The 13479-nt window shown below is 38.2% G+C and overlaps 1 protein-coding gene across 1 annotated transcript in view; it reads right to left on the reverse strand.

The window, feature by feature from the left end:
- Positions 1–4431: 4431 nt before the first annotated feature.
- The window catches only part of LOC106934571 (ryanodine receptor 2-like), a 75281-nt gene continuing 66233 nt past the window's right edge, over positions 4432–13479 (reverse strand). Inside the window, exons 97-104 of the mRNA XM_015014560.1 lie at positions 13011–13089; positions 12569–12715; positions 12287–12421; positions 10585–10741; positions 10262–10326; positions 8533–8633; positions 6697–6748; positions 4432–4728 (exon numbers count right to left, since the gene is read on the reverse strand). Coding sequence (XP_014870046.1) covers positions 4633–4728; positions 6697–6748; positions 8533–8633; positions 10262–10326; positions 10585–10741; positions 12287–12421; positions 12569–12715; positions 13011–13089 — 832 coding nt within the window. The 3' untranslated portion in view covers positions 4432–4632. The remainder of the gene's footprint in view (positions 4729–6696; positions 6749–8532; positions 8634–10261; positions 10327–10584; positions 10742–12286; positions 12422–12568; positions 12716–13010; positions 13090–13479) is intronic.

Below are 13479 nucleotides of genomic sequence, written 5' to 3' on the forward strand. Positions count from 1 at the left end.
CATAACATTTTATCACGAGTTAATGAAGCCATTGTGTGCGTTGCTTTAATTATTGATGGAGTTTTTCACTCTGCTTCAGATATCAGCTCTCTCACATGCACACATGTATAAAAATTAAGTGACATCTAATTCTTAATAGACAGGGAGTGACATGTCAGCTCACCCTTCACACCTATAGCAGTTCCAACTCTTCTGGCAAAGCTTTTCACAAAGCTTGGCAGTGTGTTTATGGGAATTTCTCGACCCTTTCTGTAAAATCACATTGGCGAGGTCAGACACTGATGTTTGCTGAGAATGCCCGACTTTAGAGGTTAAGACAGGCCAGTCATGTTGTTCCACACCAAACTCCATCATTTGATGAAAGTAAAGGATCCAGCCGCGGCGATCTTCATGAAGGATAAGAGTTTATTTCAGCCCAGAGAACAGGGAAGTTTAAACTCACAGGTGAGGTAAAAAAAGAGACAAGGGGAGGCTGGAGGTAATAAAGGGGAAGCTGAACGCTAATCAAAACAAGTAGACAACCCCCCCCCTCCAAAAAAAAATTCAAACACCAAAAAAATGTGACATAATCAATATCTCGACATACTTTCCTGTGTAATCTTGAGTTCCACTCATCTAAATCCCTTTGAAAACATTCAGAGATTGAATCAAGTGAGGTTTAGACGACAGATGTCAGCTCTAGATTTTGGATGGTCCTATATGAGACGATGTTTAGGACATGGAGCAACTTCAGCATTCAGCTTCTATGCACCAGAAATCTGGAACAAACTTCCAGAAAACTGCAAAACTGCTGAACCACTGAGTGCCTTTAAATCTAGACTAAAAATTCACCTGTTTAGAGTTGCCTTTGAAGCATAATCGATTAAGATTTTAACCATGGCACTTGGCTGAATGTAATGTTTTGACTGTGACGTAAAGCACTTTGAAATGCCTTGCTGCTGAAATGTGCTATACAAATCAAATTTGACTGATTCTCCAAGACTAGCGGAAATACTCACTACTCAGGCATTTTTCACTTAGGATTTTGGTCAGATATCAGCCACACGTTTATTTCTTCTGCACCATTTTGATACGTTTCATTCAACATTGATGAGTTAATCAAAACCTCGTGCCATCTACAGCTGAACCACACTGAGGGAGGTTAACTCAAAATAAAAAAAAAATGTAATCCTCAACTTTATTAAATTGCAATATATAAACATTTCTACTATAAAGCTGGTATTTTCAATGGCTTGAAATGGAAAGATGAAACACTATTATCCCCATTTGATGTTACGAACTCCACTGTTGTTTTTGAAATACTAGTGAATTTTGAAGGCTTTTAGGTCTCAACAGTGTCAGTAGCAGAGAAAATTGTAAATATGGATTATCCTGACATACATAAGGCGTTGTGGGTGGTACAGCTCAGTAAAAGAAAAAAAAGAAAAAATCACGTGTTCCAAGTACTTTGATATGGCGAAGCCCAATAGATCAAAAGAGAATAATTAAAAAATAATTTCAGAAAATTACTGAAGGCAGATAAAAAGTATGATCAAACAAATTCATCAAATCCAATTATCCAGCAAAAATTATTGGTTTCTCCAGGTGGTCAAAACACTTAAAACATGAAGTTTGGTAAACTGTATTAATATTGTTTAATGTCAAATACCCATCAATTTCCCATTTACTGATTAATTGAAGTAAAAAAAAAATCAATTTGTCTTTTCGAATGTGGTATTTAAACTTAATGCAATTTTTATTTATTTTTTACTAATGAGAGTAGTTCTGCATTAGATAAACATAGAAAGGGTAAAATGTGTGTTTCATTAGTGCTGGGAGGTAAGAAAATAAACCTCAAAGTGTGGTTTGATCGGGACCATGAAAGCAGAATAAAACTGATAACACAGGAAACAGCTTTGTCCATCCCTCCACTTCAAACACATTTCCTGAGTTAATTATAGATGCCATCATACTACGGGTAAAGATTGACTGAAAGATTTCAATGGTGTAAATGTTTAACTTAAGATTAATACATAAACGTTACAAGCCTCAAGGATTTTTTTTTTGTTTTTTTTACAGACAGCAAACCAATTTTATTATCAGCTTCCTGCATCTAAGTGCTTTAACTGCTGTATAAACCAGTTAGACTTTCCATGTTTTCATTTTTAATGAACGGAACTTAAATTAAACATTTTGTGTAACTAACCATGACACAAAACAAAGCTACATGCCATCAGTACAGTCCCTGCCGTTGCCCTCCACATAAAATTGCCTTGGGAAGATATAAACTCCGTCATGCATAGTGCAACCCCATTTAAGGCAAAGTCTGACTTTGTTGTTAAAGTAATTAGATGGTACCTAAAATTCATGCCCGATCGTCCTTATATAGATATGTACAAAATCCTTTACATAAGCATGTAATAGAGTGGATTTTTCTTTATGTCGCACTTTAATTTCTATACATTTTTATTATCCGGCTCTTACATTAGCAGAAAACACACACACACAAAAAAAAACAGACTGTCCTGCATGAAAAAGTGAAGCATTTGGGGCCTTGAGTTTGCTTTGCATATCCTGGTGAACGTACAAATTGAGTGCGCCATGCAATACCAGATAAGTCTCTTGACGCGCCGCTCTGAAAGTATACTAGTAGATATAAATAGGCCCACCATGTGGGATGCCTTGGCATTATTCAACTGCAGAAAGAAAAGATCAGGAAGGAGATAGAAGAGGAAGTCTGGCAGGAACAAAAGGACATCCATCTTGTCCACAATATCGTTTGATCCGTCAAATGTGGCAATTAAAGTTTGAGCACTCGGTATATTTTATTTGGGTTTGTTTCGGGAGACGTGAGGTCCCCCTGCTTCAAAAGCAGACGTCTGAGAAAGTCGACCTGGTGGTAAAGCTACGTCCAAAACTGTGTCCCGTTTCACCAGGGGGACTGGAAAAAGGGGTCTGATTTCTGTGGGTTCGATGTTATGACGGCATGATTGATTTTTATGTTCATAAGAACGGGCTACATTTCAGTGCATAGTAAAAGCTTGTGATTAGAGGTTGCCTCCTATTCCTCACCCTCCAGTCTAAAGGTTGATTAGGCTGTAAATCAATGCTGTAGACTGTGAAGAATGCCCTGGTAGCTTTTGTCTTCACAAGTGTATCAGCATGAATTATTTGAAAACTCCACTGACTCCTAAACACTTCGCAACAGCACACATCCTTTGCGCCATCTATTTTTATCCTACGTTTTATATATCGTTATATTTATTGCTCTATTTTAGATGTTTGCACTGAAACTGGAGTTTTGAATCTCATTGTACATGTATACTGTATAGTGACAAAAAAAACATTGTATTCCCCTGGAAAAAAAAAAAAATATATATATATATATATATAAAAAAAAATCTGGAGAAAGTTTTCATAAGACACTGTAGATAAAAACAAGTAAATCACAACTTGTTCTTACATCTCCTATTTTAAAATTCATTCTAAACGATCTTAATTGGGTCCATTTTGATTTTTAGATGTGAAGGTGAAGGAAAACTCATTTGTGTAATTGCTGCAGTCGCAAGTTGATTACAAAGGGTTCTGGTGGTAAATTATGTAGCTGAAAAATGAAAAAAGCTTTTTTCTTTTTTCTCAGCTCATTTCCTGGTTAATCTTTGAATGATTGTTGCAGGTATACACTTAAAAGCGTCAGATATCAGTATGCATAATATTGTAAGCTCAGTGTTTGACATTTGCATAATGAGGACAGAGTCTGTGGGTGTCCCTCCTGCGGCTGTCATCCTGCTGTTGAACTCTATGCGTTTCAGATATTTAACAAAACCTGTAAGACTATTTTAGTCAATGGGTTACACCCAAGAAATACACAAACCTTTTTTGTTTGTTTGTTTGTTTGTTTTTTCCTGGTCATTACAGAAGTCCATCCAAGCCTGATAATCTATTTCCACGACAGAGCTTTGACCTGAGCCATGAGACATCTGACAGCAACCGACAAAGTGGCTGGTAATAAGATGGGAAAATAGGCGAATCTGAAGGATGAAGAGAGCGCAGGAGGAAGGGAAAGGCAGAAAGGATTAGAAGTGATCACAGGAGGAGCGGAGTGATCCTGAAGAGACAGGAGAGGGACTTTCACAACAGCATAGGGTTAAAAACAGCAAAAGCCAGAAGGGGAATTGTTTATCTGTGGGTGCCCCACAGAGGGAATGGTTATCAAACCATGATAAGACAAAACAATTTATTCAGAAAACAAGAGATGTTTAAAGCCATGAAAAATCTCCCTGGTCATGAATTTGGAATGCCAGTCTTGACTGTGTGAAATAACGAGTCCAGTCACATCACTCTGAACACATCTGGAGACATAAACATCCGAAATGAGGAGGCTCTGACCCACAAGACTCGCCAAGCGAAAATCACATTATTTTAGATCAGAACACAAACAAGCGGTTGTCATTCTTTTGATTCCGAGTCATTTATTCAATGTCAGATCAGAGTACAGTCTGTTTGGGGAAAAATAAATCACTCCACAAGCTAATATCAGATTAACATAAACACGCAAATTTAAGGTAATTCACTGAGTCAAAAGGCAACAAGCAATGTGGCTCCCGTGCGATAACACTATGTTGGGAGGCTTTTGACCTCTTGGATGTTCTGTCAGCCGAGTTGATCCTCATGCTGCTTACGGAAACAGTCTCCCACAGGAAAGAATTCCCAGCAACGCTCCTGGTACATTTTCCACACATAGGATTCCTGAAAAGTCAACACAGTCGTCGTTTATCACAAAGCTCCATCTTTGTGATATAAGTTCGCTGGATCGAGAACACATTCGGATCAAGACGAGTTTACACGGTGTACAAAACAAGTGGAGCTGGGATTTTCCTTTTTTATGCTGAGTGAAGAATCATTTATAAGAGCATATATACAATTTTAGAGCTAATAAAAACACAACATATTTAGAAATGACCGAGGTGATTGCAGCTTGCAGTTTGTGAGCATGATGTTTGGATGCGAGAAGAGGCTTACGGTGGAGTGGTTTTTACTTGTTTAATCTGTCTACAAGCTAAATCTATAACCGCTGTCTGAAAATGATGCTGCTGCACATTTTGCTAAGATAATCATCTTCAACTACAGCTCTTTTTTTTCCTCCGTGCCTGAGGCAAATGAAAGGGAAAGTGTTTGACTGCGGCTGCCATGTAATTCTATATTAATATTTCAACTTTCTTTTCATCCATCAATCGTAGCATCAGTCCAAATTGAGCATTTAGGGTCAAACATAATCTTGTGAGGAAACCATCTCACTGATGGTGTTTAGGTGACATGACAGAATAAATTCTTGCTAGTTTCATAGCTACATTTCAGTTAAATACGTAGGGGGGGAAAAATGACATACACAACCACTGAATGAGACACAAAAAGAAATAAGTTTTTTTTTCTGGCAACAAAGTTGTTGGGAGGACTGTGCCGATATACTCGAGTCAGAGTGACAACGCAGGTCAAATATGGAGCAGAAATTACATTCGTCTCAATGCTGCCAGGATTTTGCTGATCACAGATAAAAGTTACAGTTGATAACATAAGCAGTCATTTGCCACTGCAGTGCTTTTAAATCCCTCTATAGGGTGTCAGTATGCTATGTTTTCAAGCTGCTGCTTAGACATTTCCCTTGACTTTTGTCTTTGTACTGGATAAATCAACGTTGTCACTACCTGTGGCTAGAATGAACATTTTTTGTACAATGAGGTCTAAAATCAGCATTTCAAATGCAATGTCAACACTATAATAAATTTAAGATATTTTAAAATATATTTCTTGTTTTACAATGTGCTAGACACCTGAACACAACTGGAAAGCAAAAGCTACACAAATGATAATGCATGGCCTTTAAATATACCACCAGAGAAGATTAAACCCCTGAATGAAAAATAAAATAAAATCTAGAAATAAGTGCCAACCCTCATTTCGATTTGGAAATATCACCCAAATGGTAAACTGTTTCACAATGCAAAAAAAAAAAAAAAAATAGAAATTGTTTTGACTGATTGCACAGCAGAATATTGGAGGAGCACTGCGCCAAAATCTAAATTATAAAGTGAGAAAAAAAAAAATGGTGGAATGATTTAATACTCTGCCTGAAAAGATTAGAAAGTTTTTATCTCTTGTGATGCACAATCTTTTCATAGATAAAGACACAACCAGTGACAGAAATATTAAAGCTCTTTACAAGGAAGTGGAAGAAAAATGAAGCATGTTTTGTTGCTCTGTGCAACAGGCCATTTATACGCTACAAAAACGAAAAAATACATCTTCGGTAAAATAATAACGGGCTTAAAACCCAACATGCCTCCTTTGCAGTAGAAATTGAATGCAAAAATGTTATCAGTCAGAAGAAAAAGAAGCTGTAAATCATGGGAAACTCGCCCGGCGTGGAATGGATTATCACTATTAACTGTGCACACCTAGGGTGATACACACAGTGGCTTTAGAGAGATTGCATGAATGCAAATTCATCCTTACTGGAAAAGGTTACACTACAGATTGTCATTATCGTAGCAAATGTTGGAATTAATAGGCTACCGAGACATGGGGGCGGAGTGTTGGCGATGAATAAATTAAAAGAGACGTGATCTTTCAATGACAGTTAAACTGCCTGGGGGCCAATAAAGTGGCCACCTAATTCCACCTTCGGTTGCACTATAAAACAGGAAATAATTATCATACCTGTCCCGTGTGCTCAGTTTCATCCTTGTTAATGAGATACATCAGGAAAAATCTGCAAATGATGGGAAAAGTGTTAGAGTGTTCTAAAATGTTATGCAGAGAAGGAAATACTTGTGTAGAGATCTATTTTGTCGGGCTGTCTCGATTATGAATATCATTTGAATCCATTTTCAAGTACAACAAAAAGAAAACAACTGAAAGGGTAAATATTTGTATTAATGCTTGCAGATATTAAATTAGTAACTTTGTTAGTGCATCAATGGATCATTCAGTTTATCCAAGTTGGGTTTTTTTTTTTCCCCAAGTGGGACAAAATGTCACGGGAAGAACTGACACGTATGTATAATGATGAGTAGGAAAAGTCACTCAGTCGACGGCTGCAGCAGCATTTCAGGGATTCCACCATAATTGGGTAGTGGCAATTAAAGGAGAAGCAACTTTGCAACATGCAAAATAACCACAGCCTCCCCCCGATCTGTGACAGAGGCACGTCCCCCCCCCCCCCCTTTTTTTTTTTATTTATTCGTTTTAACCGGGATGTTCCTGCATTTACCGGAAGAAAAAATTATTTAGAGATACTATTTAGAGGTCTAAAGGCCCAACTACAACTGTGAAAACATTCTTTTAAAATATTTGGTGACCAAGTCCCTAACTAAACTCTATTCTAAACACCCGGTTTTTGTATAGTGTGTGTGTGACTATGTCACGTGACAATAAATTTAAAGAGAAAGAATAAAACAGCTGCTGCAAATATGACCGTCATGTCCGACTATCTGAAAGACTCTGAAAAAGCTAATGATGCATGAGAACAACTTTTTCTGTAGGTTTTGTCCCCCCATGTCTGGGACCACAATGAAATAGTGCTGAAATAAACAGCTCAGCCTGGAAACACCAGAAGGAAGACAAAGTTTTTCTCGTGTCGAGGCTGTTCTGCAGAAGTTCTTGTTGGGACAAAATACATTTTGCTTTTACAGAAATTATCGTGCCTTGAAGGTCACTGGAAAATAAGTTGGAAACAGTCACAATACTAATCTACATTTTCCCCTCTGCAATTTAGGTTTAACGGGCAACTTTAAATTTAAAAGTAGATTTGAGACTCGCTGTTAGTGTGTCATTTTTGTTTGCTTTAAAAAAATGACTTGTAACGTAGCTGAGAGCTAAATCATAAAACAAAGAAGCAGAATCTGTTTTATTGAATAAGCTCAATGTCAGAGCTCGTCTCAGAGATGCAGTGCATGAAAAAATTTAAACCTAATGTCTTATAAAACCAAGTAGAAGTCAATGATATATTTCTTCCAGCAACTCTGCACATTACTGAATCTAGCTCTTTATCCACACACGTTTTCTTACCATGCTGTATTATGACATATTTAAATATAGGATTTCTTTTCCCATTAATCCTGTGTATTCATCATAAGCGGCTACATTTTTATGACAATGCATTTATCCGTCTGTTTCCATTCAATGTAATTCTTGCACTGCATTTTTGATATAGTATCTGAAATATAGTGAAGGATTTAAATAAAAAACTCTATTGGAGTTATGTTGATCATACTTGTAATCATTCATGTTCTTAATCAGCAGGTCCAGATCGATCCATTAGGAAATTTAAATACAGAAAAGCTCTAAAAATATTTTTTAAATGACATGAGTAATAAATAAAACAATGTCAATTTTAATTTTCTTTTTAGTTCAACAAATTTCTTTGAAAGGCACTCACAATTTAGTCAACTAAAACGTGTGATTTTTGATCAAAACTTTTAATGCTCTGTATCTGATTTATACATTTTAGGATTTAGCAAGCCTACACGCTGCAGTAGCCAGCGGAAAACTCACAGATAGTTGGCCAAGTTGTGCTCCTGCAGAGTGTGCGTCTCGAAGCCGTGAGGAATCTTGTCAAAGTACTCGCTTCCTATTCCACATATGAAACATTTGGTCTGCGGAGGGAAGAAGTAAGAACTCATTCAACACATAAAAAAAAGAATAAAATAAAGAACATCAAAAATAATTCTTACATCTAAACCCTAAGACCAGAGACATTGTGCTCCTCTGTGACAAAAAATGCCAGATTTAGTTTTCCAGCAATAACCATTTAATGTTGTAATTTATTCTTCCTGTCCCCACAGAGGATTTTTTTTTTGTTTTTTTTGGCTGAAACATGGTGACAGAAAAACAACGATGGTAAAATGTTTGTTTTGGGGGCTTAATGCAATATGTGTGTTGGGTCAGTCATACTAACAGCAAATAATTATGCGAGGCTGAAAGTAGCAGCTGAACCACATTTATTATTACCGAGTGCTGCAGAAATGTAGCAACTGGGAAAAAGGTGTAAAACCATAATAACTGCCAAAGAGACTGAGAACTGGGAGTACATGACAAAACAAATTAATTATTTATGCCATAAAAACATTGACAACACTGAGCCATATGTTAACATAATTTAGTCATACTTGTGACATTTCAAAGCCTCTGCTTGGTTTTGTTCGCTTCAGCACTCGGCAGTCCACAAGACATCTTTCTGCTGCTTGAATTCCTCTTGAATCGTTTTTTCAGTGCGCTGGACCATGCCCCTCCACCATTTCTCCTTCATTTTTGTTTTCTTTTTTGCGAATACCCCATTACATATGATGACTGGAGTGAGACCACCGAGTATCAGTGGCCAGAACTGTTCATTGACATGAAGCAATTCTTTATGCTTGGTTTTTCAGTACATATCTGCAACTTGTTTCCTGGGTGTAGTAATCAAAGCTGCGTTCAGTGACTTGCTTCTCGTTTTTGTTGGACCGTTTCCACCACAAACCGCAGCTGCTGTCGCCGAGAGTCGGCCTGCCTCTCCCTTTCAACTATGCCGGTCTTCTTTGCAGCATCTAGCTGAGGACGGCTGTCTCTTGTGGCAATTTAGTCCAAAGACTCCTTTAGAATAGTTTTCGCATGCAAATGTTGGCTCAACAACTGCAAGTAATGAGATTTTTTTTTTTAGGCGGAACTTGACAATAGTTGAGAACATATTGTTACCAGAATGCTCAGGCCTTTTTATGTTAAAATAGAAATGTTCACAGGGGATTTAAGACAAGTATGAGTGCAGTGCAACCTGGAAGAACCACAGAATGATAGAAATGAAGGACAAGCAGACAGACGAATGGATGGATGTGAACTCTATCAGATAGATGGATGAACCGATGGACAATAAGCTACTTTCTCTTTTTTACATTTATTCCAAAACCTGGATTTCAAACATCAAGTTTCACACTTTCCAGTCTGCACAGCAGCTATGCTGGTATATTTAGAACAACCGTCAGCGCAACTTGTAATTTCATTTATAAACATTTGTGCACAGTGTCAGCTCTAACTTCAACAGAACTTATCAAATGAAGCTGATGTCAAAGGTCATGTCAGAAGATAAGACGGATCAGCCGAATGTTGACGTCATTCTGCAAGACATCCGAGGACTGCATGGTTGAAGGAACATCTCCTTTAATAATTCATAACCTGGACAAGATTGACTTAGGTTTTTGTTTCGTGTAGATATTAAAAATGATATCTTGATATTTTTATCGACCCTTACCTCCATGTCCTCCTTCACCTGCTCCTGCTGGTCTCGAAGCTCACCAAAGGCATCAATTATTAAGCCTAAGAGAGAGACAAAACTGTGTAACCGTGCACCGAAAGCTGTCATTTCATGTGAATAACACCTGGCACTGAGGGATGAAGAGATACACGGCCGACTTTTCACTCCCACATGAAAAATTCATGACACGATTCACTCTAAAGAACAGTTTGAATAAAAGCCATTTCTGTGAGTCGCGGGCATGCCGCGGCCAACAACCTGCAAACTGCGGCGGTTTGTTTGCACACAGGCGGGAACGATATTTCCTACGTGGGACTCACCCTGGATAATGGCGAGCAGGATGACGATGACGAAAAAGAAAAAAGTAATATCAAAGACGATCCGTTCGACTTCGAACTCGTCTCCAGCAGGATCCTCGATCTCGTCACCAATCCCGCCACCTGCTCGCACTCCCACGTACATGTGGAACATGTAACACTGAGGAGAAGATAAAAGAAAAGCACATTGTCGGTCATGGTATGGTTTGCATACTATTCAAGGAAAGCACACTTTTATTTTATTTTTTTTCCAATTACCACCAAACGTGTTTTTTTTTTATTTATTGAGATTTTTTTACTCCATTTGTTTCTTGAAAGTGGTGTGATGTAACAAGAGGTTATTTTCAGCAAAGATAACACTGCATGGTGAAAATTCATGCTGCTAAGGACAATAAAACATTGAAGGCACTTTCATGTCTGCCTCCATGCTGGCTGCTTTCTGAAAACAGGCAGGATTTCTTGCAAAAATTCAAAATGCGAACATTTTGTAATTAATATTCTTCGCCTCTGACAGCATAATGGGAAGAATGAACCTTTCACGTTGTCCGGAAAGGTCTCTTATGTGTTGAAGTCCAGATCATCAAAAAGATTTGCAGCCAAAAAAAAGTAGAAAGAACTTGTACAAAATCCTCACAGCCTTAAAAATGTTGTGGCATTCATTTGTTTTAGTTGCAAAATGATTTCAGATTACTGTTATTAAAGCGCAAGACAAACTGAGACACAGTGGATGTGGCTGATGATTCAGTGTAATATCCCCTGCCTGCCTTAATAGCAGGGTTCATTCAAATGCTATCGCTAGCCATCCGCCTGCATATGTGACTGACAGTGGAGTCCACATTAGAATAGATCAGGGGTTTGGGCGTTAACGTCGTCAGTGGGCAAACAAAGAGGAAATCTAAGGCCTTCAGACTGCTTTTGTGTCTATCATATTTTGGAGGCGAGAGCACAAAAGGCTTGTTTTTTGCTTCAGAAATGGAGATCACTGTCAGCCGACTTAAGTCAGGGGCCATTTGCTGGAAAGAAATAGAGGTTTTGATAATACATGTGCATCTCAATACAGTAGGATCTATTCATCCATCCATAATCTAACACACTTATCCTTGGCAGGGTGGTGAAGGGGCTGGCGCCCGCCTCCAGCAGTCAGCATACAAGAGGCTTGGTCAGTAGGATCTATTAAAAATTCAATTATTTAATTGATTAAATACAGAGTTCCATATCTAAAGTGTTTTTTTATTGTTAATTTTGATGACAAATTCTGGAAGCTAAGAAAACCCACAATCCAAGTTTATAAAAAATAATTTTGCAAGACCAATAAAAAGGGATTCTTAATAAAAAGAAACATCACCTTACCAGCTGAAATAAGTAGCCAACCCCTTGGATGATGTAACTTATTATTTCTTGTACAAATAAGTCATGATTAACAAAATTTAGCTTTTTTTTTTTTTTTTTACATATGAATCTGAACTTATAAAGCCCTTTTCAAGTCACACTGATCAATCAAAGCACTTTCGCACCAGAGCCACATTCACAAACGCAAACACATTCAGATAGGAGACACGTGAGAGGAAGCTGAAATTAAAACTACAATCTTCTGATTCCACTATGACTTCTCTACCCGCTGAGCCACAGTCGCCCCCTTTAAGTGATAGACACCAAAATTTGCAGAAATAATGGATTAATATGAATCGTGTGTGTAGAAACTCACAGTAAGCATATCATTGCACTTCATATCTTCAGTTTCCTTGCCACGGCTGTGGTTGTAAAACTTTCTGAAGAAATTGAAGGCTATGACGGTGTAGAGATACACCACGACCGCCAACAGACCCACAGTCAGCACCAGCTGAAGAGGCAAACATATTTGCAAGAGGAGAGAGAGAGAGAGAGAGATAGGGGCAGATTATGTCATCTTGAAAATGCTCCAATTTAAGTGCTACACTTTGAAGGAATACATCACATACAGAGCATCACATCCTGGAAACGCACACACCTGTTTTCCATTGTGTGTGACGGAGGAAAGGATGGTACGGAGTGTCTTAAAGCCCATGGCGATGTCCAAAAGGTGGGCAGCAAAGAAGAAGTTGTTATAATGACCCAAAACTGACATGGTCATGTACCACGCCAAGTACAAGAAGGACTAAAACACAAAAACACACACAAGTTGACATAAAAACATCAATTATTAGATTACAACAGGAAGACAAATATGTTTTAGATAAGTGGGATGACAGGATATTGCCATCACATTTGAAACATGTATCAGACTAGATCTTGATTTAATCATCAAATATTAAACACTTTTACACGTAACGTTGAGTCATTGCTTATTATTAGGTTGCATAGATATAACAAAGTGACACAGTTATCTTGTTGAGAATCCAAAAAAACAAATCCAGCGGGAGCCACAAGTCACCGGATGCAACCCAACTCACGTTGTCAGTGAACACGACTCCTAGCTTCCAGACCTGGTACTTTGCGTCGAGGGAGTTGAATCTGGAACAAACAGCAGAACTGCAACAACACACGAAAAACACAGGTAACAAGGAAATGGAGTCAAAATGTCCAGGGCTAAAATCATCCCCTCGGAGCTACATTGTGTCCTTTCCGAGAGTGTTTGTTATGCGACAACTACTCGGGATGTCCTGTTCTTTCTCAAGTACAAGATAATGTTACGGATTAGGCAATGTGCAGACATCCTCACAGATGTTTTTTTTTTTTTTTGAAACAGTCATTAATGAAAATATGAGTACTGACAGCAAGTGGTTTAGAGGTGGAGCTGCTGCCCCACACAGGATCATCAGGGCTCGACGCAGCTGTCCAGGGTTTGATTCCCCGATTCTGGGACTTTGCTGCATGTCTTATCTCCTTCTCTTTCTACCTGTTTCCTGCCTGATGTGCTGC

The sequence above is a fragment of the Poecilia latipinna genome, unplaced genomic scaffold (genome assembly GCF_001443285.1).
Source record: "Poecilia latipinna isolate Pla-1442-1.1 unplaced genomic scaffold, P_latipinna-1.0 Scaffold69, whole genome shotgun sequence".
Lineage (NCBI taxonomy): Eukaryota > Metazoa > Chordata > Actinopteri > Cyprinodontiformes > Poeciliidae > Poecilia > Poecilia latipinna.